Source organism: Athene noctua, chromosome 1, assembly GCF_965140245.1.
Source record: "Athene noctua chromosome 1, bAthNoc1.hap1.1, whole genome shotgun sequence".
In the NCBI taxonomy this organism is placed as follows: Eukaryota; Metazoa; Chordata; class Aves; order Strigiformes; family Strigidae; genus Athene; species Athene noctua.
Window position 1 is genome coordinate 228,511,817 of NC_134037.1, and position 27,220 is coordinate 228,539,036.

Here is a 27,220-nt window from a genome sequence, read left to right on the forward strand (position 1 = left end):
CGTCCTTGTTAGGAATTTTGCCAAGCTAGAAGAATGCACAGATTTGTATAGAAGTTGCTAACTCTAACCTTCCTATAACTACATTTGTGTCATACGAGCCCAGTGATTTTTTTAGAGATACCTAACTTAGGGTTTTGTTTGGAATTTTTTCTAAAAAAAAAAAAAAAAAAAAAAAAGGAAAAGAACATTACCTTGCATGGAGAATTGTGCTAAAACCTCTCATATATGCTGTGCTTTAAAACCTCTCATATATGCTGTGCTTGTACTTAATAATTTAAAATTCAGTGTCGATATCTGCTTTGTTTCCTTTAGGGTTTGGGCAGGATGAGATGTTGCATTTAGCTGTAGTTTGCTACAAGAAGAGTTCCCTCTGTAAGGCGTAACATCAATGTCTTAACATTGAATATTGCCAGTAAAACAGCTGTTGCTTAGTTTGTCAACATATGCATATGGTATATAGCTGGTAGAAACAACATCATAGAACAACTGTCTTCTTTAGAAGTTTCACTTTCTTCTCAGTTCTGCCCTTATGCAATGCAATTCAAGGAGCTGAAAAAGTTTGCCTTTGGCATTAACAAGACACATTAGCAAGGTACAATTTTTAGATTATCCTTTAGCTGGAACACCATCCCTTGGTCTCGCAAAATTCAGTTACCATTCTAATTATAAAACCTACTTGATCTCCTCTTGCCATAATAAAGATACCAACTTATCCACGCAGTAAATGAATTGTGTGTTGCTCCTTTCTGTATTCCATTATGTGTGGAACTAGATAATTTGGCCAGTGAAGTCCCAAGGGGTCAAAGGTGCATCTTACCTGTCAATTTGTATAGTAACAAAGATGGGAAGGGCTTGATCATTCATGCCCACTCCCCAGTTCCTTCTTCAGTGTCCATGGAACATAAAGAAAGGAAGAAATCCTGTTTCTAAAAGCTCTCGTTCTTATAGAAAGAAGTATTTATTTATTTATTTATTTTGTCTTCTGATTTCTTGGCCCTCTATTCTGCTGCAGGTGGCTCCAAAGAGTACAGCTGAGTGGGGCTAAGAAACAGATGGTAATAATTACTGAAAGACTTTATATAGGAGGCATCTAGGGAAAGTACAGGCACTAGAATACCATGATTTGTAAAAATGTACATGGAACTCTGTGTTACACTGAATGTAAATTGCATTTCTAAGATGCACCGATCCTTATTGAGTGTGGTCATATATTATCAAGTGACTTAGATAAATCTTGGGAAAGCATAATAGACACAGAGATCCACTCTGAGATACTCTGAGTGGAAATTGCTTCCCCTTTCATTCTCTCAGGAAAGGAGACAGACGGCTTTAGAAAAAATTTTGAAAGGTTTTGTCCTGTACAGATAAAAATCCAAGGCCTCCCACATATCTTGCTTCTTCTCTTTACAGTTGGCATGATTTGGTAAATTATTCAGTTGACTAAGTTCTGAAGCTATTGAAACTAGAAATATCAGGTAGAAATGTTAACACAATATATTTTGGGGAAAGAAAATCTGGTATTCTCTCTCCCTGGAACCTCCTGATGGACATCATGTTGGAAGAAAAAGCTGACAGAGAAAAAAGTAACCATGAAACAATACTACAGGGCATCAGAGATAGTGCTGGATACTCAGGTGTATTTAATTAAATCCACGGGTTTCTAAACATCAGCTGTATTCAGTGAGATCTATTAGTAGAAACCAGAGTGTATGCTCAGAACTATGACTTAGCAAAGGCACCTTTGGTGTCCTAGAAAACACAGCTAAGTGAGAAAAAAAATAATTTTAGACATGTTAACCATCTACTTGATCTAATGAATAAATCGTTGAGAGTGATGACTGAGTGTAAACCAGAAATAGGTATGTTTAGTCTTGTTAGGCTTAGAATAAATCTTTATGTCTAATTTTTGTATGAGTTTTGTTTTGGGGAGGAATTGGAAGGATCAGAAAGTTTCTGCTGTCAGTTATTCTCTCTCTTTTTTTTTTTTTTTTTTTTTTTCCTGAATGAGACTCTATTGCTGTTTTTCCCAGTTTACATGTATTGTTTCCTTGAAAATGAAATCTGTGACAAAGAAAAAATATTGTTATAAAGATGCAGGACAGCAGAAATAAAATGAGTAGTTGTTTATTTGTTATGATGGGAGACACTGTTATGTGTTTGTACAAACATTTTCCACAGAGATATAGGAGAGGGAAGACAGATCCAAAGGCTGTCAACAGTCCTATCAAACAGGATGTTATGAGATAGTGATTTTGGTGACAACTAAGTAGAAAGTATATTATCTCTTTGAGGCTTTTGGTGCCTCTGAGATGGATTCTAAGAGCACTGTATCCTGATGGGACTTTAGGATCCACAGGGACTGACAGGGCAGCATATCACCAAACATGGCCCATTTCACTGTCCCCACCAAGTGCAAAATTTAGGGTGATCCCCAGGCCATAACTATTACCTGCCCATATGATACATCTCTAGCCTCAAATCCCAGCTCTATTTCAGAAGTTTTGCTGGACTCACTTTACACACATTTACTCATTTTACTCACATTTCAGCCAGCTCCTCTTTGTAATGCACAAGGAACTTCACAGAACCACAGAAATGTTAACTGGAGGTGACCTCAGGTAGCCCTCCAGTCCAACCCACTCCTTGGTACAGGGCTATCATGAGTATTATGTTGATCAGCCTTCATTTTGTTGAGCTAAGTCTTGGACAAGTTCATGGACACAAATTCCACAACCTCCTTGAGAAAGCTGGCAAAGTGCAGCACTACCCTCCTCCAGAATTTATTCGTCATGTACAATTTTCTTTCCCCAAGCTACAGCTTGTGGTCTTTGTTCATTGTTATACCATACGGTACTACCAAGGAGACTCTGGCTACATCACCTTTCAAATATATTTAAGCAGAAGTCCTTAGTTTCTTCTTCACTGAGCTGTATAGCCTCAGTTTCCTGAGGTACCATTCCTGGCAAAAATTCTGTGGCCCTGATCATCTTTATAGCCCTCCACTGGATCCTTTCCAATTTCTTTTTATCCCTCTTAAACTGTGAAGTCCCAAACTGGATGCAGTATTTTACATACAACCTCACTGTTGCTAAGAAGGAAAGAATAGCTTCCTTTGATCATGTGGCCAGAGCCTCTCAGTGTAGCTCAGTATATAGTTTGCCTTATTCAGGAAGAAAGTACACTGTTGGCTTGTCTGAAAACTAGTGTACACTATTACCCTCAAGCTCTTTTCAACAGGGTTTTAACTCATCTAGTCCCTTCCTAACCACTGTTGATGCATGGAATCATTTCTCCCTAGCTCCAGAATTTTTCACTTTTTCTTATGGAACATCATGAGCTATATTTTGGTCTAGTTCTAAAGTTTATTGTAGTCTCTTTGGGTAGACTTGTGACATTTGTATGGCCTCAGTTACTCCCTCCTGTTTGTTTCATCTGCAAATATTCTAAGTGCACTTATGATATTATTCAGGTCATTGAAGATGTTGAACATTATGAGTCCCAGCATGGAATTCTACAGTACTGAACTTCTCACTGCTCTCCAGAGGGATATTTAAGCGCTGATCATTGTTGTGGCTGAATCCAGTTAATTTTTATACCATATAACTAACCCACCTAACCATTTTCCCACCACATACTTCCTCAGCTGTGGGATAACACCAAAAAATCTCACTAAAGGCAAGGCAAATTCCATACACCACTTTCTCTTGTCATTTACCCAGTCATTAAATTGCACAAAGATAACAATTCTTTTTTTGAACACCTTACTGTTGGAAAGTTGATGTACTCATGATTACTTGTCCTGTCTTTTGCTTATTAGGAAGTAGATTCCAAGAGCATGTGTTTCTTGATCTTCTCAGGGACTGAGAAGAGACTGACCAGCCAACAGTTTCTTTGATTCTTGTTTTTGCCTCTCTTAAAAGTGATTCATTTTGGTTTGCTTTCTTTTGTTTTATTTCTTCCAGACATGACAGACAGCAGCTTCACAAGCACAACAATTAACTCGCTCAGCATCTGTTAATAAAACTTATATCAGTTGCATGATATGGAGTACACTGCTACAACTTTTTGTTTTAAAAATGAGAATCCCTTCCCCTTCCCAAACTTTCCTGGTACAGAGGTTAGTTGAGTCCCTCAGCATTTTCCATATTGCCCATGACTAGACTGTCTTCCCCCTCCATCATCTTTTTTTCATTTCCCTGACATTTTTTGTCACAGAATCACAGAATTGTCTATGTTGAAAAAGACCTTGAAAATCATCCAGTACAACCGTCAACCCAACATTGACAGTTCCCAGCTACACCATATCCCTCAGCACTAAGTCGACCCTACTCTTAAACACCTCCAGGGATGGGGACTCCACCACCTCCCTGGGCAGCCCATTCCAATGCCTAACAACCTGTTCTGTAAAGAAATGCTTCCTAATATCTAGTCTAAACCTTCCCTGGTGCAACTTGAGGCCATTACCTCTTGTGCTATCGCTTATTACTTGGTTAAAGAGAGTCATCCCAAGTTCTCTGCAACCTCCTTTCAGGGAGCTGTAGAGGGCGATGAGGTCTCCCCTCAGCCTCCTCTTCTCCAGACTAAACACCCCCAGTTCCCTCAGCCGCTCCTCGTACGACCTGTGCTCCAGACCCTGCACCAGCTTCGTTGCCCTTCTCTGGACACGCTCGAGTCATTCAATGTCCTTTTTGTAGTGAGGGGCCCAAAACTGAACACAGGAATCGAGGTGCAGCCTCACCAGTGCCGAGTACAGGGGTCAGATCCCTTCCCTGTCCCTGCTGGCCACGCTATTGCTGACACAAGCCAGGATGCCATTGGCCTTCTTGGCCACCTGGGCACACTGCTGGCTCCTGTTCAGCCGGCTGTCAATCAACACCCCCAGGTCCCTCTCTGACTGGCAGCTCTCCAGCCACTCCTCCCCAAGCCTGTAGCGCTGCTGGGGGTTGTTGTGGCCCAAGGGCAGCCCCTGGCATTTGGCCTTATGGAAACTCCTCCAGTTGGCCTCAGCCCATGGCTCCAGCCTGTCCAGGTCTCTCTGCAGAGCCTCCCTACCCTCGAGCACATCAACACTCCCACCCAACTGGGTGTCATCTGCAAACTGACTGAGGGTGCACTCGATCCTCTCGTCTAGATCATCAATAAAGATGTTAAACAGGAGTGGCCCCAACACCGAGCCCTGGGGGACACCACTCGTGACCGGCCGCCAACTGGATTTAACTCCGTTCACCACAACTCTTTGGGCCTGACCATCCAGCCAGTTTTTTCCCCAGTGAAGCGTGTGCCCATCCAAGCCACAAGCAGCCAGTTTCACCAGGAGAATGCTGTGGGAAATGGTGTTTTTCTGCAACTGGCAGAGCTATACAATCCCTACATGTATATCTTTATGTCTTTCACTAGTCTTAGCTCCACGTGGACTTCTTTCCTGATCTTGTCCTTAGGTGCCTAAGCAATTCCTCTTCTTTTTTGCTTTGTTGTCTTGTTTTCTATTTTGTTTTTCTCCACATCTTGTGGACTCTCTTTGTTTAAGATTTTGGAGAGTTGCACACTTAGCCAAGTCAGTAATTTGTCAAAATTACCACTATTCCTGCACAGGAGACTGGGGACAGACTTTTATTAGGGCCTGTATGAATAGCACATCATGTAATGGTTTTAAACTAAGGAGGGTATATTCATACTAGATATAAGGAAGCATTTTTTTACAATTAGGGTGGTGAAACACTGGAACAGGTTGCCCAGAGAGGTGGTAGATGTCTCATGCTTGGAAACATTTATCAGGTTGGATGGGTTTCTGAACAACCTGATCTAGTTGAAGATGTCACTGCTATTTGCAGGGGGGTTGGATTTTAAAGGTCCTTTCCAACACAAACTTTTTAATGATTCTATGATTTTTATTATTAATTCCTGAGCTGTTGTTAAGCTTTCTTTAAAAATAAGCTAGCTCTTCTTGACTTCTTTTTCTCAAAGAGTTCTTAAGCAACATCCTGAATAAGATGAAATATGCAGTTGTAAAGCCCAGAATCCAAAATATGCTGCTTGCCTTCCCATTTCACCTCCAGATACTTAAATTAATAATCTCAGAGATGCTGCAACTTAAACCGCCCTCTGAGTTTTCCACCAGGTATTCCCTATTTATGAGTAGAGAAGTTTTTCTGGTCATCCCTGACATTACTTGCATTAGGAGATGATTGTTACCCACCTTTTTTTTTTAAGCAATGGTGAAACCATTCCTGGAGAGCTTCAACTTTTCCCTGAGGATATGAAATCTTTCCTTGGCTAATATAATTGCTTTGCATGTAATAAGAATGCATGGTTAACAGGAGACAAATTTTTATATGGTTATAATCTACTGTTACTCTCTATTACCGGAGTTCCTAAAAAGACATTTCATGCCCAAATACAAGAAAATTTTTTACCTACCAATTAATCTGACACAAGCTAGTGTGTGCACTACAGTAAATCTAGAAAAATCTTTGCCTTCTTTGTAATTTTCTGTGAACAATTTTCTTTCATGTAGTAACTGCACAAATATTAGTTATAATAAAAATACCTGCATGGACAGAATCAATAATTTTTGCTGTTATCGTATAATTCTGTATTCAACTATTTGACTTTTCTTTTTAAAAAAGAAAAAATGGTAGAAGTACAATTACAACATTCCTGGAGATCTTCAACTGTTCCCTGAGGATAAGAAATCTTTCCTTGGCTAATATAATAATCCAAACTGAAGTCTGGTCCAGAAACACCATGAGTAAATATAGTTTATCTGCAAGAACTGCCATTGAGCCATTAATAATCAATGCCATGTTTTTTACTTAAATCCAAAAAGAAGCAGCTCAAGGTAAGACAAGCTCTCAATTATTCCCAAAATCAGGATGACAGTAGAAATGTGGTTTTGGATGAACTCATTTGGACCACCTATTTCAGTTTCTGCTACCTCTGGCAACTGAGTAATAGATGTTTGGGTCCATGGAATACCACAGGTAATAGAACATTTGGAAACTGTCCATATAAGCTTAGTACAAAATCTTCAGTTTATCATAGGATAAGAAGGGGGCAAATGAGAGCAGAGCTCCTGCCATAAGCTCTGAAAAGACAGGGTACTTATCAGGTGAAATAATTTAGATTAACATTGATTAGTTTAATGTTGGCTTAGAATTAAAGGACAGTATCACCTGGTAAACAGTCCAGTTTACTTAGTAGATCTCACTGTTATCCTTGGAGATGTCCCAGGAATTAGCTAGGGTGAGCTCCACTTAGTTGACTGAATCTGGCACAACTATATATTGTAGTGATAAAATTTTTTTGTACACTGAAAATTCAAGCTGTATCTAAACTGTGACGTTCTTGTGGTCATATGTAGCTTGCAAATTTTCAGTGTCTATCATCAAAGAAATTATAATGCCTTAAAGTAAGTAATCCTGTATTTTGTCTGTCTGCCTTGGGAATGGCAGGAAAGTTGTAAGAATGTAATGTGTGAGAATAATTTCCAAATTAAATTGAATTAGTAACATGGAAAAAGCCATTAAGTGTTCTGTTATGCGGAGGTGCTGGTTACAATCCAGTCTTTATATTTGGTTAAGATAAAAGGCTTTCTAAATACTTACCTAGATTTTACAAGTATTTCTTCAATCTACAAATAAAAGCAGAAAACAATCACAGGGATATAAATAATGTCTAGACGCCATTTGAATTTTTTTAATTTAATGGACTGTCCAAAATGAGATTACAAATGCACATGAAAATGGAAAACTTCTAATTAGCTAACTGTGTAGTAATATAGAATTACTCCTTTGTTATAAGTGAATGCATCTAGGAAAAAGGTTTGGTTCAGAATGTAGTTTAGCTGAATCTGTGTCACTCACTTTTAAACCTTTCACTTTCCTATGATTCTCCTCCTTCTGTGTGTGTGTGTAGCTAGACTTTTAAATTTTAATTTATGTGTTCCATTAAAAGATAGGCACCTTTTTCATGATGCCATTTTTCTTACTTGTTTAGAAACCCAGAAAGGAGCATATTCCCTATTATTATTTAAAAAAAAAAAAACAACCCAAAACAAAACAAAACAGAAACAAAAACCAAAAAACCTTGGCTCCTATAGGGACTTCACTGTCACACTCATTCAGGTTCTACTGTGAGTGTAAACTGTTAGCTTCGGTTTTCAGTATGAAATAGAAATCAAGCATAATCAAATGGGTTTTTACAGCTTTTTTGGTGCAACACAATTATAAATTATTTTGAATATTATACATGGAGAGGTCAATTCATTATCTTAAATCAAGACTAGTAGTTACAGTGATAGACTACCTATTTATCTAAAATTCTATAATATTCTCTCTGCCCGAAAATTTGACTTTGAAAAATCCATAGTTTAAGCAACTATCTGAATCATATAACAAGACTCAATTACACCAGGTGGTATTGACTGATGTATTTGGTAATGTAATAAAGATGCCAACCCTGACAAAATTTGTTAGGCTGAAAATAGGGCAAAATGCCCTTTTATTGCAAAGCTAATGAAAAATGCTGCTTACAGAATGATGAGACCCATCAAGTAGATTTATAGTATACGTTTGTAAGTTTTCAAGTATTTCAAAAAGATTGGATGTCTTATGCAGTGGGTGATAGGACTATTGTCTCTGCAGAATAATGAACACAAGAAAAAAGGGGTGAGTTCTGACATTCAGACCTACATGGTAGAGGAATATATAGTAAAACTCTAAGAGAGTATGGTGCTTCCTGAGCTTATGCAGCACTGTCATGGCTGGACCACCACCTGGATGTTTTGCAAGCCTCACGAATCAAAGAGATACTGCTTTGGGGGATTAAAGATTCTGAGTTGGATTCAGTGAATCCAAATCCCAGCAGAAGTTTGGCAGAGGACTGAGTCGGTTCCTGGGATGCCAGCATTAATGGCTGAGGGCCAGACAATAATCTCAGATGCATGGCACGTGTCACTTCCTATCTTGATTAAGCCACGTCTGCGGCTTGCACACACAATGTGTAACAGCAGATTTTCTAAGGCATATGTTGCTTCCAGTGCCATACGTCTTAGTTTAAAATCTGGTGCGTAAGGCATGACTATTTCTTTTCTTTTTCCTTCAGTTGTTTGATGAAGAAATAAAAACAAAAGAAAAAGAAAGTAAAAATTTGTTAACAGCACTCACCCTGTTTTACCCCTCTGGCTTCTTCATCTCCTATTCCTCCCTTCCAAAGAATTCAATTTTTACCACACAAAAGACACAAAAACATTAAAGTAATAATAGAAGAAGCACAGGAAGATTATTTTCCTTCATTCATTCTTCAGTATATGTGAGACATGACAGGATTCTTTAAACTCACAAGTATTTACTCTTTAAGCTAATTCCACAGTGTTGTAAAACAACATGCAAACTGCAGGCTAGAGAGAAATAAGAGAGTCAGCATAGCAAAACTCGATTAGAAAGTTTGATTTGATTATCTGTTCCTTATTTGCATCACACTGCTGTTTCACTCAGAGCTACCTGACTGGAATATTTGCACTGCAATCTGAGCATGGAAGCTGAAGCTATCAGCAGAATACCAGGCTGCAGGAAGCACAGCGTTTTATGCTAGAGCATTCCGGCACGCTAATTGCTGCTTTGAAAATCATACTTCAAACATTTTCGTGCTTCATTTCGTCTCTTGGTTTCAATGGAAAATGTCCAGAAATGATGTGGTTAAGCTTGAAGATGAGAAATGGGAGATTGAGGGGCTGAAAGGTACCATACAACTGGATTGATGCAGTGTCTTAATGTACTGGCCTTGAACTCTACGAACTTGATGGTGAATTCAGCCAGATTAAGGAGAGTGAGAATCAATCAGTTTCCAGTGGCTCTAAAAGTTACAATAAAAGGGAAGATGGTTGTGTATTTATTGTCTAAGAGCTACACAGAAGACCCTCTTGTGCAATAATAATTAAAAAGCCTCAACCAGAGAGGTTAGCTTGAAAAACAAGGAACAAAAACACCTGACCCTTCTGTTCCTAGAAGAAAGCCCATTAGCTGAATGATTGATTTTGTGCTTTTTTCTTCCTTTTTTTTTTTTTTTTCTTCTCAGCAAGTGTTTTTCCTCTAGGTCTCATTCCCTACATTACATGAAACACCCCAAAGTACTTTTATCTACTGGATACTTAGCCCAAATTGGGGAGGGGTAAGCGGGAGGTTACTTAAAAATTCCTGTCATATTAAATTTCATTTTCACTAAGCTACTTTCAATTTCTCAAATTCTAGCAGGACAGGCACTAGAAAATATACTGCTTTTGATTATTAAAAAAAAAAAAAAGAATCTGTATAGATTATGTATCAATTTTTAAAACCATATCTCTATTTCACTGATGTATAACCACTAAAAAAAAACCCCCAACCAACCTGCAAGTAAATGACACCCCTTTGCTTCTGAAATGTTGTGACAAGGAATGCTCTTTACTGTCAGGGGTCCTGACTTCATAAGCCTCTCTCTTGCACCCTGGAATCATATATAATGTAGATGAGATTGGTAGGACCAGAAATCTTAATTTATTTATTGTATAAGTGTAATGCCAGCCACCTCCTGTTTTCATTATACCAATCTAATGCCAGCCATTTCCTGTTTTCATTAGACCATTGTAATGCTAGACTCCTACTGTTCTCATTAGTGCAGGACTGTGTAATGGCAACCACCTCATGTTTTCATTATAACAAAACTGTATGGTGCCAGCTGCCACTTATTTTACTTTACAGAATAACGTTTGAATGTAGTCCATACTCTATCTAAGAGAATATATACAGAGATGTCAAGGACCGTAAAAGTTTAAGGCCCCTAAGAAAATGCTGGGAAACACCCTTCCCGACTATTTTGTCACTGGAAGAGTGGCAGAGAATTTATACAGAATATACAGAGAAGAGGTTAAAGGCTGGGGTTAAACTGCTGTGGAACATGGTTAAATTCTAGCAACTGCCTTTCTAATCCATAACCTGTGTGGGCTTCCAGAAGAAGATAAAAAGGTGGTGGTAGTAGTTCAAGGTCTGGATTAGACTTCTAGGGAAATCCAAGTTAAATTCCTGTCTCCAGCACATATTGCTTGCACAGACTGTAACCTATAAATTCTGTCTTATTATGCCAGCTGTGACTGGTCTGGAGATAATGCTTTCACTGTCCCCAAAATTGGATGGTTTTGTGGGGTTTTTTTGTTTGTTTGTGTTTTTTGTTTTTTTGTTGTTTTTTTTTTTTTCTTTTTTCTTCTGTAATGCTTTTGCAAAATGAAATATTGCAGTACTTATCAGTAGTGCTTAAGAAGAAGCTGTGACTCCTTCTCTAGGGTCTTCAAAATCTATTATAATGATATTAAATAGTATGAAGAACCACCTGATGACACAAAAATCTGTTGGGAGATCTTAAAAATGTAGCTTCTTTAAAAGCTGGAAGTACTAAGGTGCTGTTAAGTTGGGGTTACATTGCAAAGAACTATGTCTATTTTATTTTTTTGTAGTAGGTACTTGAAATAAAAAACCCTCTAACTCTAAAAGAAATAAAAGTATAAGATACTGTGAAAATACTTTTACTAAAGAGCTTTCTAGTTTTTGCTAGAAAGTTTTCATTCAGGTGCTCAGGTTTTGGCAGAAATTGAACATTATAGAATTCAAAAAAAGCCAACCCAGTGTCATTGCTTTGTAAAGACTAGGCAACTGCTATGTGAAAGTCCCATAATATCATTGCAAAAGAATATCTGGTATATGTAAGGGGACTGTGGCCTAAGGTCTATAATGAATGAATGAGCTGTGTTTTAGTCATGAGACAGAGTCACCACATGTACTGGTACACATACATCTGCTGTCTCTATTCTGAAGCCTTGGGAGCTTGAAGTGCTTGTTATCAGGACCAGAAAAAGCACCACAGTGAAGGGTCTTATTCTGTACCTGACCAAAATTATCAGTTCTGCACAGTGACTTTGGTTTTAATTATTCATGTGATTCCAGCTTGTCATGTTTTATCTGTTGTATTTTTTAATGATTTATAGTTTCACTGTAGCTCAGGAGGAAAAAAGCTCTGTGAACAGGTACCATGAAAATAAAATTTTACTGTTATTGTAAATACTGGCTGTGGTGGGTTGACCTTGGCTGGATGCCAATGTCCACCAAGCTGCTCTATCACTCCCCTCTTCATCAGGACATGGAAAAAAAACCCTCATGGGTCAAGATAAAGACAGTTTAATAAAGCGAAAGGCTGTGCAGATTTATTCTCTATTTCCCATCAGCAGGTGATATCCAGCCACTTTCCAGGAAGCACATCCTCGGTACACATAACGGTTATTCTGGAATACAAACAGTGTAATAATGAATGTACCCTGCCCTCTTTCTCTTAGCTCTTATTGCTAAGCAAATGTCATGTGGCCAGTTTGAATTAGCTGTCCTGGCTATGTCCCCTCCCAAGGTTTTGCCCACCCCCAGCCTACTGGTGAGGGGGGAATTTTGGAGAGACAGCCTTGGTGCTGTTTCAACACTGCTCAGCAGTAGCCAAAACACTGGTGTGTTACCAACACCTTTCTAGCTACCAATAAAAAGCACTGCACTATGCGGGCTGCTATTGGGAAAATTAACTCCATCTCAGCCAGACAAAATACACTGGTACTTATATTCATTTCTCTGGAAGAAAACAGCTCTTCAAAACTATTTTTGTTCCACCCTTTTAGTCTTGATGGAAAAGTTGTGGTTTCAAGAAAAGGAAAGCGTTCTTTGTCATTCTCAGATTGCTGTATTATTAACAACACTGAATAGACTAATTGACAGATGTGTATAAGTTTTGTTAAAATGATTAAAAACTCTTCAAATCATAACCTGTCAGTGTTCCCTGGGAAACAAAGACCCTTCCATCTGTTAGGGAACTCTCTAAATGAATGTAATGAGTCACCTTTAAAATGACAGCTGTCACCTGTAGGATTTAAGCCTTGAAGGAAGTGCAAAAATATAGTGAAATACATATAAACTGTCGATCAAAAAATATCCTTAATTTGTTTTTATTTTGATCACCTCACTGCGGGCAGGGTGTAATATCTTGTAATTTGTCTGTGATCCCTAGTGTCTGGATTAGGTCCAAATCAATAGGAAGATTGTTATGTTTAGTGATGTTAGTTTGATAAGGCATGATATGCCTACATATATCTTTTTACATTCTCTGTCTGTCTTCAGAATGAATAAAATTTTACGAGAACAGTGGCATGTGATAGCACCACACTTGAAAATTACTTCTTCTGAGCTGTGGAAACCCAATAAAATGGAAAGTGAGGGAGGTGGGGGAGCTGGTGCACTTTTGGTTCACATGCAAAGATGATACACCTGTACTCCCTTTCCCTTCAATATTTAAGTTATTTTAGTAAAGGTAAGTGATCTGACAGTCCTTTGCTTGTACCATTGTTTCCCCTTTCTGATGCATTATCTGAACTAAGGCAGGTGGACTCATAACATTTTCTGTGAAATAAAATGCAAATTCTGCTATGCAAATGGACCATTAAGAACTGAATTAGATTAAGCAGTGGTGGTAAATCAGCAATTATAGTGCTTTTTTTTTTTTTTTTTCCTTTTTAAATAGCAAGATTCCAGCACAAATAAAATCCAACAAGTCTGCAACACATGTTGTAGATGGCAATGCTAGTTACCACTAGAAGAGAAATCCTAGGGATGCTGATGTGTTTTACTGAATCTAATATACATTTTACCACTGTTCTGATGCAGTCTTTAAAGCTAAGCATGCTTAGCAAAGTGCTTTGAGTTGGCTGGTAACACAGTATATTAATTACAGATCATAATAAGTTCCATTTTTACATAATTGTTGCATAGTTGTGCATGTTATGCCAAATAAAATCCTCAGTCTGGACTGGTGATTGTAATTAATATTTATGCTGCTGTTAAAAAAAGAGCATGCTTCTAGCTTCATTGATGTTGAAGATCTTCTGGGTTACTTATAAAATGAAACAAAAATAATAATTAAAAAAATTTCCAAACTGAGCAAACAGGTGGTTGTTCAAATACGATCCTAACTGAATTTTTTTTGGCTGCAAAAATGCATTCTCTGCTAACCAACACAAGCATTGAACAAGGATTGGTCTTTCTCCAGACCACCCTTCAAGGCTTGGAAATGAGGAGCAGTATTTGCTAGTATTACTTACATTCAGGATGAAGGAAATAAAGAAAGTGAATGAGGAGAGCTGGCATCCATTTACAAGAAGCTATGGGATTCAAGATTTGGCAGTAGTATCTGGTGGCTCCTTGCAGTTGAGTGTTGTCATTGCCCATAGTAGCTTGAATTTCTTCCAGGAAGGAGGTGATGTGAACAGCACCTTAGACTACAGGAATTACTGGTTATCAGCAGAGCTGTCTCAGGTTTACAGTCTTGATCCCACAGTAAACTTGGCAAATCTCCATGAAAGCTCTTTGAAAAAGACTGCTTGATTCAGATGTCCTGCAATTGTTCCTACTTATCCTACTGTTGTGGTAGTATGGTGGGTCTCTGACATTTCACCTCTGCTAAAGGAATAAGAAGTAATAGGAACCGAAAGTCTGTCACAATCATCATATTCCTTTTCTCCCTCTGTCTTGATTTCTGCCTCCAGCCACAAGAACTTTTGCAGCTGTAGTGGTTTTAAGATTTAGCAATTCAGGGAAGATGATTAGTAAGTGCCGGTGAATTATTTTTTTAAAAAAATGGTGATTTCTTTGGAAATTAAAACACTGAATGTACTTACTAGCATTATAAAGGCTTTACCTGGGTGTCTAGATCTTCAATTCCTCTCTCCTATTTTAGTTCACTGGAAAAGGTTTATTTAGAAAGGAATGGTGATGGATTTATTGTCATCAATAGTATTACTCAACTGAGTTATGAAGGAAAAAGTATTCATGAATAATGTTGTATTTGCTTTTGTTTTTTGTTTTATTTTGTTTTGTTTTTTCTCTTTTGGTTTCTGGTGACTACTTTTCAAAGACTGTTACTTTTTCAAACGGTAAGTGTTCTTTTCCTTTTAAAGTATTGCTGTCTTATTCTGACATGTACAAAAAGATTAACTCAACTAAACAAATGCACTTTCTATCTGTATTTCATCCCTAAAAGAATCAACTAAACAGAAAAAGAATCAACTTGCACTGAGTAGCAGTGATCTAGTATATACCAAGGAGTTTGGTTCACTTAACTGGTGCACGGAGGTGCAAAAGTTATTACGGAAGTATAATTACCAGCCTCTGGAGTCTTTTCCAGAAGAACATGGCATGAAAGAAGCCCAAAGTCTGGACAGTGCCCTTATTCTGGAGCTTTCCACTCCTACAGACTTTGAAGTGAGACGAAGCCTCAGTGTTTTTAAGAAGCTTATCCTGTGGTCAAAGATAAAGGCTTATTAACAGTTGCTAATCTCTATTCTAGATCTCTTATAACATAGTGATACCATGTTATTAAAGTAGTTTCACATGTGTCCTTTTCTGCTGTATTTACCATATTCATTAGGTGTTGTACAAATCTTTATTAAATGATATAAGCAGTGACTTATATTAATTTTGATCTCAATTTAGAATAAGACACAAGAGAATAGAAAATCATTCCTATAGCCAATACAGCTTTAAGCATAGAAACTCAAAGTATATTCAGAATAAATACAATTTCTCATCTGATCTAAGATAGTCCCTAAACATGTACTAATAATAAAATACTTTGTTATGAATTATATTATAGTTAGAAGATATTAAATTCATTAGTTACTCAAAATGTACACATCAGATGATTTTTTCTCGTAATTTCAGTAAAAAAAATATCTAAAAAGAAATAATTTTAACAAAAGATGAAATAGTTATGTCTTTAGTTATCAAGGAAACATCCTGATTTAGAGCTGACTAGTTTACTAAGTGTGATAATCCTCTCAAAAGAATCTCCCACTGAACTCCCAATAGCAAATGAAGCATTTGTTTATAAAAAGATAAGTGTTTTAACTGGAAAATAATACATTGTTTTAATATATTTTAGCAACTTTAATATGATCAGATTTTAAAACAAAGAATTTTAAGGAATAAATGGAGGTCTTATCTACACATATTATGATTAATATTTTTTTAATTATATGGTATAAAATGTGAAACATCTTCAAGACAGATGAGGAATCTGCTCTAAATTCTTTATATGAGTTAAATTGGCAATGTAAAGCATTTTAAATGGATATCTGAAAAGGAGGGAGTGGTGACTAATAAAAGCGACACTTGCAGAAATCATTATAGCATGTAGCATCATAAAAGATGTCTGTTGTAAAGTGGTTAAAAAAAAGATGCATAAAATATTTTCCTAAAGACAGTAATAACAAAAATAGTTATATGTCATTTTCTGATGGTCAGACAGATATGATGTTTCCATTTTAATGCTGATGCCAGTACAGCAATCCATTTTTTATCACTCTCAAATCAAACCACTGAAAAGAGTTCTGTATGTAATTGCCCCTAAAATGATGGAAAATGTACAACTATTACAAAATGTAATTGCAAATTTGTTGAGTAGCTTTTCTTCCTACAAACATATTACAAATATGTTTTCTGTACTGCACTAGCAATCAACTGATTTCCAGATGAAACTTCAATGTTGTTTTAACTTGGAAAAAGTTGAAGATAATTGACTGACTGATCACCCAGTTCTCTGGCAACGATTCAGTAGGTGCACTTTAATAATATTCCATAGAGTTCAAGGTACTAAATAAAATGGTTTCATATAATGAAAATAAAATGGAATAATTAAAATTCCATTTCTCAATATGTAAAAATCTAAATCTGTTGTCCAATAATCTATGTTTAAAGCTGTGTCTATACTCTCGATTCTTACCAAGATAAATCAGAATGTTTATGGATATCTTGTGCAACCAAAAGGTATTCTCTCTAGCCCAAAGATCCTAAAAGAGGCAACCATGTCAGAACACCATTTTCATTTTAAAAACTATCAAAGGGTCCACAATTTGACCAGCATATATCTAGGAAAAACTAAAAATAAAAACTTTAAAAATATATTTTAAAGGATTTGGTTTCCTAATCATATAAAAATGTTTCCCCAAAACTTGAACTAAATGTTTTTGTGAGCGAGACATGATCGGGAACCATCAGCAATAAATAAACCAGGATACTGCGTTCCCTTCCCTGAATCATAACATATGCATTATGGGATATACATCTCAGAAAATTCTTAGATGGCTCATTAATTCCCTGATCCATTTCTTCATGCACTACTGATACTAAGGTGACCTTTCACAAATCAAGCTATACATACAGCAGAGAGCCATTCCTTATTTCCACTGGAGAAATTTCATTTTTAGGGAAACATTACTAGCTGAAGAAATAAGCTTTCAGCTGCTTTCATGTCTTAGACTCAATAAAGTATAAGGATAGGGTATTTATCCCATGAGTGAACACCCTGAAGCAGTTATACGTGGTTGGCTTAAAGGAGAACTAAGAATCTCTGTTTGACAGACTGGCCACTTTCCAAATGAGAAATCAATGACTCTGTATTCTGAGTAAAGAAAAGCCAGGATGGTTTATGACTTGTTCTACATATTCTGTGGATCCAGGCAAGCCCTGAATTACCCACAGTTGAAGAGAGTAAGAGCAACATCCTATAGCCAGTGAGACCTTCACCAGCATAAGGTACATTCTGGCAGGACCCTTACAGACAGTGGCTTGCTAGGTTTTGGAATTCAGCCTGTAGCAAAACAAATATATGCACCAGGAAAAAGAGAAGAAAACAATGGGGTGTTTCTGTGCCTAGGATAGGCAGCTTGCTAGATGCAGGTTAGTTTTATTTCTGGCAAAGAGACTTGCAGAAAACATGCAATGGATAAAAGGTAATTCTGCCTGCAGGACTAACACATGTCTTCATAAAACCTGTAGTATTCTGAACAAACTAAGATTCTATTTAACTGTCAAAAGCAATGCCTTAATTATTGGTAAAAAAACCCCAAACAAACAAACTCCAAATTAACCCCCCTGGAAAACAAAAAAACCAGGTGTGGAGGCTTTCACTATTTGGTATGTCATTGCTACAGTCACACAGGAGCAGACAGAAAGGGCAACATATTCTGAGGGACTGATGGTGATGATCAAACAGAAGAAAAACCAACCAAACAAAAAGAGGTTAATGAAAGTGTTAAATTATAACAACGAACTCAACCAACCAGACATAGAACTTAGTCATATTTTCCCAGCATTTTGTCACATTGTTGACAGCAACATGAAAAAAAAAATATTTGCCTATATTACTCAGGCTCTTAACAAAGACACATTTATAAAACAAAACAAAACCAAACCCAACCCTTTACATCCTTCAGATTTTTTTTCTCCACTTCTATACTCAAGCAGTGTTTTGATCTTTCATGTTGGGCTAACGGTCTTTGAGAACTTAGACCCTCATTTATAATGCTTTTGGTGAATTCACACCAGTGTACTAAACCAAACTATCCTTTATCCCGCTTCATGTTTCCATGAGCAAATAACAGCCTGTAGGGATTCAGCACATCAGCTGCTTAAAAGATAAACCTACCCAGCTTGATGAAAACTCTTCACCACCTTCCTGTTGAGAGAAAACAGTTACACATTTCTAATAAATGAAGCAGGAACTGTCATTTTTTTGGCAAACTGATAACTATCTGTAACAGCCACATTGCCCCAAGTTGCTTTTCCAAAGTAATTACCATCAGGCTCCCTGTGGTATGCAGTGTTTAACACATTTCTTCTGTGTTAATGAATGCAAAAGCAGGCAACACCACTATTAGTAATTGCTTTTTATTCGTAGTCCTCATTTTCCAGATAGGTCACATTAAACACAGCCATTAAACAATAGCGGTTGAGATAATCCATACAATGTATGCTGCTTTTGTTTGGTTTTTGTGTCATTCACCAGTCACTGGTGCAACTTTGAGCCATATGGGGAGACAGGGGCTGATAAATGTGAATGCCAACCTGTATCACAATTGGGCCAGAGAAGTCAAAACCTTAATCAGGTTTCATTCAATTACACTTCAAATCAACAAATCTCGATAGCCAAAACTCCCATTTGAATTAATGCAATAATAATCACTGCTTGATGTCAAAAGAAAGTAATTAAACAATAATGAGTGCGCATATCTTATGCTAGGTTTCAGACTCCTTCTTGATCTCAGCAATTTCCCTTCCGTTGGACGGCAAGCAAGTTGAAAGTTTGTTTGAATGAGGCATCTTGCTCCACTATGAGCAATGTTTGACTTCCAGGGGTAACTTGGATTGGGAAACCTATATTCTCAAGTAGCAAATCACAGTTCAGGAGAATCTCTTTCCTGATAAATATGCCAAGAAAAAAACAAAACAAAAAATCCCCAAACCAACCAACCAACCAAACAAACCACCCTAAACAAACAAACAAAAACCCAACCAGAAAAAAAGGTCTGATTTTAAGTCCTGATTTGATTGGCCAGTTGTTTAAGGAACTCCCAGTTTCTGGCTTTCATTAATAAAAAAAGATATAGAATGCCTTATTTGCTATTCACAGTGTATGCTACAATTTCATTAGTTACTTAACTTGCCTCCCTTAACTCCACCACTGCTTTATAATCATGCGGCAGATATTTTCTGTCAGTCTTATAAAACATGTATGTAAGGAATGAGAGAAATAATAATTCATAAACTTTATCTTTCATTGCTGCCTCTTTCTCCAGTGGTGACAGTAGAGATACCATGGAGAAAAAATACTTTTAAAATTATTTTGTGTGTAGTACTTCCTTCACACACAGTCATGTTAATTTTGACTGAACCAGCAAAACTCACATTCTGTAAGTTCTGCTGGTTTATTGGTTCATTATGTATCTATTCTAAACTATGAAACAGATTTTCTATCCTGGGATATCCTTATTGGAAGCAGTATGCCAGAGATCTACAACACAAGGCAGTTGTCAGCCAAATTAAATAAAAGCAAGATTTCCTAAACTCTTCTATAAAGCTGTGAGTCATGAATTCTGAATTACCTCAGAGTGGTAAATAAATAATCACTACTAAATACAGATAATGTGTTAAACAGCTAAAGCTAGTAAATCACTAGTGACAGAGAGCCTTAAGGTAAATTCCTCTTACATTGGCACAGCCCTTTCTCAGAATGTTGTGGGTTTATGTCTTCAGAAACATACAATGAATTGTACAATTGGTTACTCAGTGTTAAAATCATTTATAAAATACACAAATCTCCATCACTTGACTGCATTTACATACTGGCTTAGATTCTGCTGAATAATGGATCTCACTGGCAGAGCTAAAGACTTGGTGCACAGACACTGAGGTGATGGGCACCACGGAAATACGTATAAGAGACTGATCAAACAATAAGAAATCCTCTCCACTATGGAATTTCAAGCTATCAAGCTATCAAGCAAAACCAATCTCGGGTCTCCTGGCCAAAAAAAATTAAAATTATATAACACAGACAACACCACATTTTAGATACATAAATTGTCCAAAACATGGAGAGTAGCTTGATAAAACATGTACAAGATCCTTTTTTTTTTTTTTTTTTACATGTAATTGTAGCATTTTTAAACAGAAGGAGCTAAGAGCAAACTGTCAGAATGGTTGTCTCCCAAAGACAATTCATTGTAGGACTGACTAGCTAAAATCAGCATTTAACAGCAGCCCCAACATCAAAACAGGATGTTGGGTCAATTTTCTTTCTTGAATTGGTGAAAACTATTGCTCTGTGGGATTTGGGATTACAAAATTCTTTTATATATGTTTGTATATTGCAGATTAAATTTAATAAACCCAATACATCATTTTAAACAATACACCGTAGTGGTATTTCCAACAGAGTATCTGAAGTATGCAAGGGGCAAATCCTTAGTTAAACATTTTATTCATCTGCTTCTTCTTGTTCTGTGCAAATTTATTTTGAATGTGAGTTGCTTTGTAATTTTCATCTGAAGGCAATTTTGAATTTTTCAAATGCAATAAAAACACCCTTAGATAAAATAATTAAAAGTAGAAACTATACCCTAAGTTATTCTGCAAATACTTTTCAGAACCAATGAAAACCAAACTAAATCCACTCCCAAAATAAGCAGTGTGTATCTAGAACTGCAGTAAGCAATTGCACACTCTAGAGAGTCAGATAAAATAAAGCCCATGACACATTGGCACTGACATGTTTGGCAGCTCTATGAACTTAACAACAAAACTTTGAAAATGGTGGCATCTTTTAAGAAGTCAATTAACTATCCTGCATTAAACAGGCTAGCTGCGTGTGTTTGGGGAAAAACCAAAACCAAAACCAAAACCAAAACAAAAACAACACCGAGGTTTCAGATGTTGGTTCGAGTGTAATTTTTGTTATTAAACATGGGTTTGCTATAGAAGCTTCTACAAGGACTTGCACATAACCATGACTGATGGATGTATTTGTAGGCCGTTCAGTTAGCTCCATCAGCTCACTCAAACACATTTTGAACAGATTATGTACTGCAGTACTTCGTAGACCATACATTAAACAAGAGACTTTGCTCTGAGGCACTGCTTCCCACAATCCATGGGGAAAAGGAAGCAGGAAAAAACAAAACTCATAGAGTTCGACAGCTACCGAGGCAACACTTGCCATTTACAATATAAGCCCAAATATTTTTGCAACACAACTATATATTAATTTAATAAAATACACAATATAGCTCTTATACACTCAACAATTTGGCTCATATGCACTGAATCTGCAATAAATCAATAAAAATATGTCATTTGATGTAAACACACTGAATCTTCTTACATTTGCACATTTAAATGATCATGTGACTTTGTGGATGTCTAAGACATTTTCACTTTCCTGAGCTATTTTAGTGTCCACAAATGAATAAAAAAGTGTTAATAATGTTAATTACTCTTGTGTATTACCCTTAAAGGTAAGTATTTCTTTTCAAACTTTATTTTGCTTCACTTCTTTTAAAACTTACTGCTAAGTATTTATGGTTTTGTTGGACACTAAAATGCTAAATAGATATTAAAATCTTTTTCTTCTTTTTAATCAAGTGAATTAGCTTATGTGTGTGCAGGACAAGATGGACTATATCATTTTACATTTAACCTTAATATGATATGAAGTGTTTTACTAATGATCAGGATATGTTTTGTTGAATAATGATCTGGAATGGGTTTTTTGTTTTCTTGTTCTTCTTTTTTTTTTTTCATATTTGTGGCAGATAACTTTGTACATAAATGTTTACCACAAATGAATGTTAATGTTTGGCGTCGCTTGGACTACTACAAGAACTCTTTTTAGGACTTTCAGTAGAAGCATGTGGTGACTGCTGGAAATCCACCACAGATCAGAATTATTCAACCCTGTTTTTCTTGGGGTTTATACGTAAACAGTAAAGTCAGCATCAGCTATTGAGGACAGTCTTAAAGTATCAGACGTATTTCCATTCCACCTTTCTCACACCTTCCTATCAGATTGTCAAAATGGCACCATCTTTCCTTCTTTCGTTTTGTTCTTAATGTACTTGACTCTGTCCTAATGAAAGTTTGGTCAAAATGAAACCAGTGTTATCTGTCAAAAAGAAAGAGCAGTGAAAAGAACATACTTGTGGGCACTTCAGATGTTCACTAAAAGCCTTAAAGCAGCATTGGTCTTCCTTCATTCCTTTAAATGTGTTACAACTGGGGGATTGATTTATTTATTTACTTTTAATCAGCAGAAGAGGAACATTACTGCCAGCCTGTCCTTATTTTCCCCCTCACTTTCTGATGGCCACAGGGTCACTTCCCCGACAGTCCTGCAAGAGCTTGTCTATTTCTCTCACAACTTCCTCGGCATCCACCGACTCCCTGCCTAGATCCCGGGCTGAACGGTCTAACTGCTCCAGAACAGAGTCCATCTCACTCGAGTCTCGGCTCACTCGGGAATGCACATCTGCAAAGGCCCTAGCCATCTGATCTGATGCAATGAAGGGAGTGTCTTTTGACTGTTTACTAGGCGATAGATACTGACTGTCAGTTGACAAGTACTGGCTGCTTGGTTCAGCCAAGGCTCCTGATTTCACTTCACAACCATCCAGTGGTCCTTTTGTTGAGGTGCAAGGCTCAATGCATGTCTTGGTTGGGCTGCTCGATGCTGAGGGAACCTCCTGAAGCAGAGGACTCAGGGCACGTTTGGCTTTTAAGTAAGGTTTAACATTGGCAATGAGAATAGTGTGCTCTCTCTTGTCTTTCCCAAATGTACAAAAAGTCTTTTTCCCAGTGGGATTCACAGTTTCATATGTCTCAGTCTCAACATTAGCTTCAACTGTGGGTACAAAGAGATTTGTGCGATAATCTGCATTCTCAGCCTGACTGGCTGCAGGGAACTGTGGCATCCAACACCTGTCAGAATGACCAAGCACTCTGCATTCATCTGTGCAGTTAACACATTCTTCTTGCTCTGTAAAACAAAGGAGAAAGAGAAAAAACTCTAATTATAAGTGGATTTCTTTAAACTAATGGATAGGCTATGATCAACACATGATGGGCTTACTTGACATCTGGTTTCTTAATTATGGAGAAAAAGAAGAAGCTATAATTAAAATATTTCAGAAGGATTGCATAAACCTGTTAGTTGAGACAATAGATTTATTTAACTCTGTTCTCTACGTATTAAAGCATTCACACAACCCAATGGAAGTATAAAGGGGTCATTAGAGAATCATTCTCAGTGGAATTGAGCTCCATCTGTAAACTAATCTGCTGTAGAAATCTGTTAGTCTTTGTTCTGTAAAACTCATCCTAGAAAAGAGTGAACAGTACTTAAGGAACTCAAAAGGCATTATCAGGATTAATTTTTCAAATCAAATAACTGAGCAATGACTGTCTTTCTGGAAACACAAACACTTATAAAAATCAGCAAGCTGGCTTTTCATTTTTGTCACCTCCATTTCGTTTATAATTGTTATGTTGTGTGACAGCCACAAAATAAAAAGATTTTCTTAAAAACCCTACTTTTCCTGCTGCGAACAGAGAACTAGAATTTTCCATCACTATGCATTAAATATAAGCTTGTCAAAAAGCGCATATTGCAATTTTATTAGACATGAGTATGGATCATGTAATCAGTTTTCCTCTTTTTTGTTTTGGTGCAAGTGAAAATGGATTTGCTCAATACATACGATTTGGAAGAATGACAAACCATGACACGTTATTTGAACTGATAGTGTTTTCAGGTAGGATTTCTATATTCTTATTTCTTTAAAGGATATGGTTAAATAAGATACTTTTATTCACATTTTTAGAACATAAATTTTGATACTTCCTGTTCTACAATTCAAAGAAAAATTTCCACTTCAAAAACCTTCTCTTATCTGTCATTTTACACTGACAGAATATGTTTGGGCCACCATTTACCATATTATAATTGTACAGATGACTCTAACCCAACGTCAATAAAGAAAATTCCAGAAATACTGCTTAATTTTTTTAGAAAAAAACAGCTCTGATCCAATTTGCTTTCTTTTTCTTCTTCTCAGTACTCTTTAGTCAATACTGATAGAATAAATCCTTTTATCATGTCTAAGTTTCAATCAGCTATACACTAGTCTTTAGATATTAAGCGTTTTCTTCCACCAAAATGGGAAGACAGGTTCAAATATTAATTTTACTTGAGGAATTTAGTCTTTACAAAATGGAATTATAGTTAGACAAAATCTCTGAGTATACCTTTAAATGTAAGAATGTAACAAGAATAAAACACAGAGAGAAACTTGCACTACAGGTCTTCAGAAAAGCAGAACAAACTTGTTGACACAAAGACAGGGAAAATTTAAGTGATCATCACCTTTCTAAAATAGAAAATAAAATCCTAATAATCTTATAATATTACCACCAGATTCATGGACAGTTGCACTGCAGAGATATGAGACAGAAGAAACACCAAAAGTTATCTGTGAGAATCCAATAACGTAAAGAGCTTTAAATGTCCACATTTCTAAGAAAACATGAATAAATGTGTCTTAAATTTAAATAAAATTGTCTTATATCACAATGATCAGTTAAATCAGGGTGAGAGAATTTACTCAGAACTGATACTTGCTAATAATACAGTTCTGTGAAAAAGTGTCATGCTGTACAGATGTTCCCTTTCTTAAAGAGTTTAAAATCTAAGGCTGGTGTAAACCCTAAAAAAATATCACTAGCAAGAGAGAATGAGGTACAGGGAGAAGATAACAGAGAGTGATTTTTGAGGAAAAGAATGTAACAGAAAAGCTTTAAATATAAAATTCACAGAGGTGATTCACAGCCTCACCTTTGTGCCTGTTAAGATCATAGAACAGATCTTCCTGAAAGGTGTATCAAAACATAATAGAAGACAGGGAGGTGATTAGAGACAGATGCTATGGCTTCGCCAAGGGCAGATTGTGTCTGACTAATCTAGTGGCAGGATACAGTCTCTTTAAGAAGGACAGGCAGGGGAGATGAGGAGGGGGTGTCATCCTCTGTGTCAGTGACCAGCTGGAGTGCATGGAGCTCTGCCTGGGGATGGATGAGGAGCCAATTGGCTCGGGATTCAAGGGAGGGCAGGGACAGGTGACATTATAGTGGGGGTATGATACAGGCCACCCAACCAGGAAGACCGAGCGGATGAGGCCCTATATAGACAGATAGGAGCAGCCTTACGTTCACAGGTCCTGGTCCTCACTCACTATTGGGGGGACTTCAATCACCCCAATATCTGTTGGAGGGACAACACAGCAGAGTAGGAGCAATCCAGGAGGTTCCTGGAATGTGTTGATAATAACTTCCTTCTCCAAGTGACAGAGAAGCCAACAAGGAGAGGTGCTATGCTGGACCTTGTTCTCACCAACAAGGAGGGGCTGGTGGGGAGTGTGAAGCCAACCGTGAAATGGTGGAGTTCAAGATCCTTAGGGTGGTGAAGAGGGCACACAGCAAACTCTCTACCCAGCATTCAGGAGAGCAGACTTTGGCCTCTTCAGGGATCTGCTTGGCAGAGTAACATAGGATAAAGCTCTGGAGGGAAGAGGGGCCCAAGAAACTGGTTAATATTCAAGGATCACCTCCTCCAAGCTCAGAAGTGATGCATCCCAACAAAGAGGAAGTTGGGTAAGAATGCCGGGAGGCCTGCTTGAATGAACAAAGAGATCCTGGACAGACTCAAGCTCAAAAATGAAGCCTACAGAGAGGGTGGAAGCAAGGACAGGTAGCCTGGGAGGAATAACAGAGAAATTGTCCAAGCAACCATGGATCAGGTTAGGAAGGCCAAAGTCCTGAGAGAATTAAATCTTGCCAGGGACAACAGGAAAACCTTATACTGCTATATTGGTGATAAAAAGACTAGGGAAAATGTGGGCCCTCTCCAGAAGGAACCGTGAGACCTGGTTATCGGGGACATGGAGAAGGCTGAGGTACTCAATGACTTTGTTGACTCAGTCTTCACTAGCAAGTGCTCCAGTCACACTGCCCAAGTTGCAGAAGGCAAATACAGGGATTGGGAGAATGAAGAACCACCCATTGCAGGAGAAGATCCAGTTTGAGACCATCTAAGGAACCTGAAGGTGCAGAAGTTCATGGGACCTGGTGAGATGCATCCATGGATCCTGAAGGTACTGGCAGATTAAGTGGCTAAGCCACTATCCATCATATTAGAGAAGTTTTTGTAGTCAGATGAAGTTCTTGCTGGCTGAAAAAAGGGAAACATAACTCCTATTCTTAAAAAAGGAAAAAAGGAGGATATGGGAAACTACAAGCCAGTCAGTCTCCCCTCTGTGCCTGGCAGGATCATGGAACGGATCCTCCTGAAAACTGTGCTAGGGCATATGGAAAATAAGGAGGTGATTGGTGATATCCAGCATGGCTTCACTAAGGGCAAATTACTTCTGACAAATTTGGTGGTCTTCTACAACAGTCTCACAGCATTGTTGGATAAGGGAAGAGCAATTGTCATCATCTGCCAGTACTTGTGCAAAGCATTTGACACTGTCCCACATGACATCCTTGTCTCTAAATTGGAGAGACATGGATTTGATGGATGGACCACTTGGTGGATAAGGAATTGTCTGGGTGATCACACTCAAAGAGCAGCTGAATGGGCAAGTGGAGAACAGTGACTAGTGGTGTTCCTCAGGGGTCAGTATTGGGATCAGAGCTCTTTAACACCTTTGTCAGTGACACGGACAGTGGGATTAAGTGCACCGTAGCAAGTTTGCTGATGACACCAAGCTGTGTGGTGT

General features: G+C 37.5%; 1 protein-coding gene across 4 annotated transcripts in view; it reads right to left on the minus strand.

Moving 5' to 3' along the window:
• The window catches only part of PCDH17 (protocadherin 17), a 119,060-nt gene that overhangs the window by 3,174 nt on the left and 88,666 nt on the right, over nt 1-27,220 (minus strand). For 2 of the 4 annotated variants that reach the window (XM_074912245.1, XM_074912237.1), the window contains one exon: nt 18,675-23,424. The exons of 1 other annotated variant lie outside the window; for it this stretch is intronic. In XM_074912245.1, coding sequence (XP_074768346.1) covers nt 22,742-23,424 — 683 coding nt within the window. In that variant the 3' untranslated portion in view covers nt 18,675-22,741. Of the gene's footprint in view, nt 1-18,674; nt 23,425-27,220 lie in introns of those variants that run through there. One more of the 4 variants, XM_074912255.1, reaches the window with a different exon arrangement.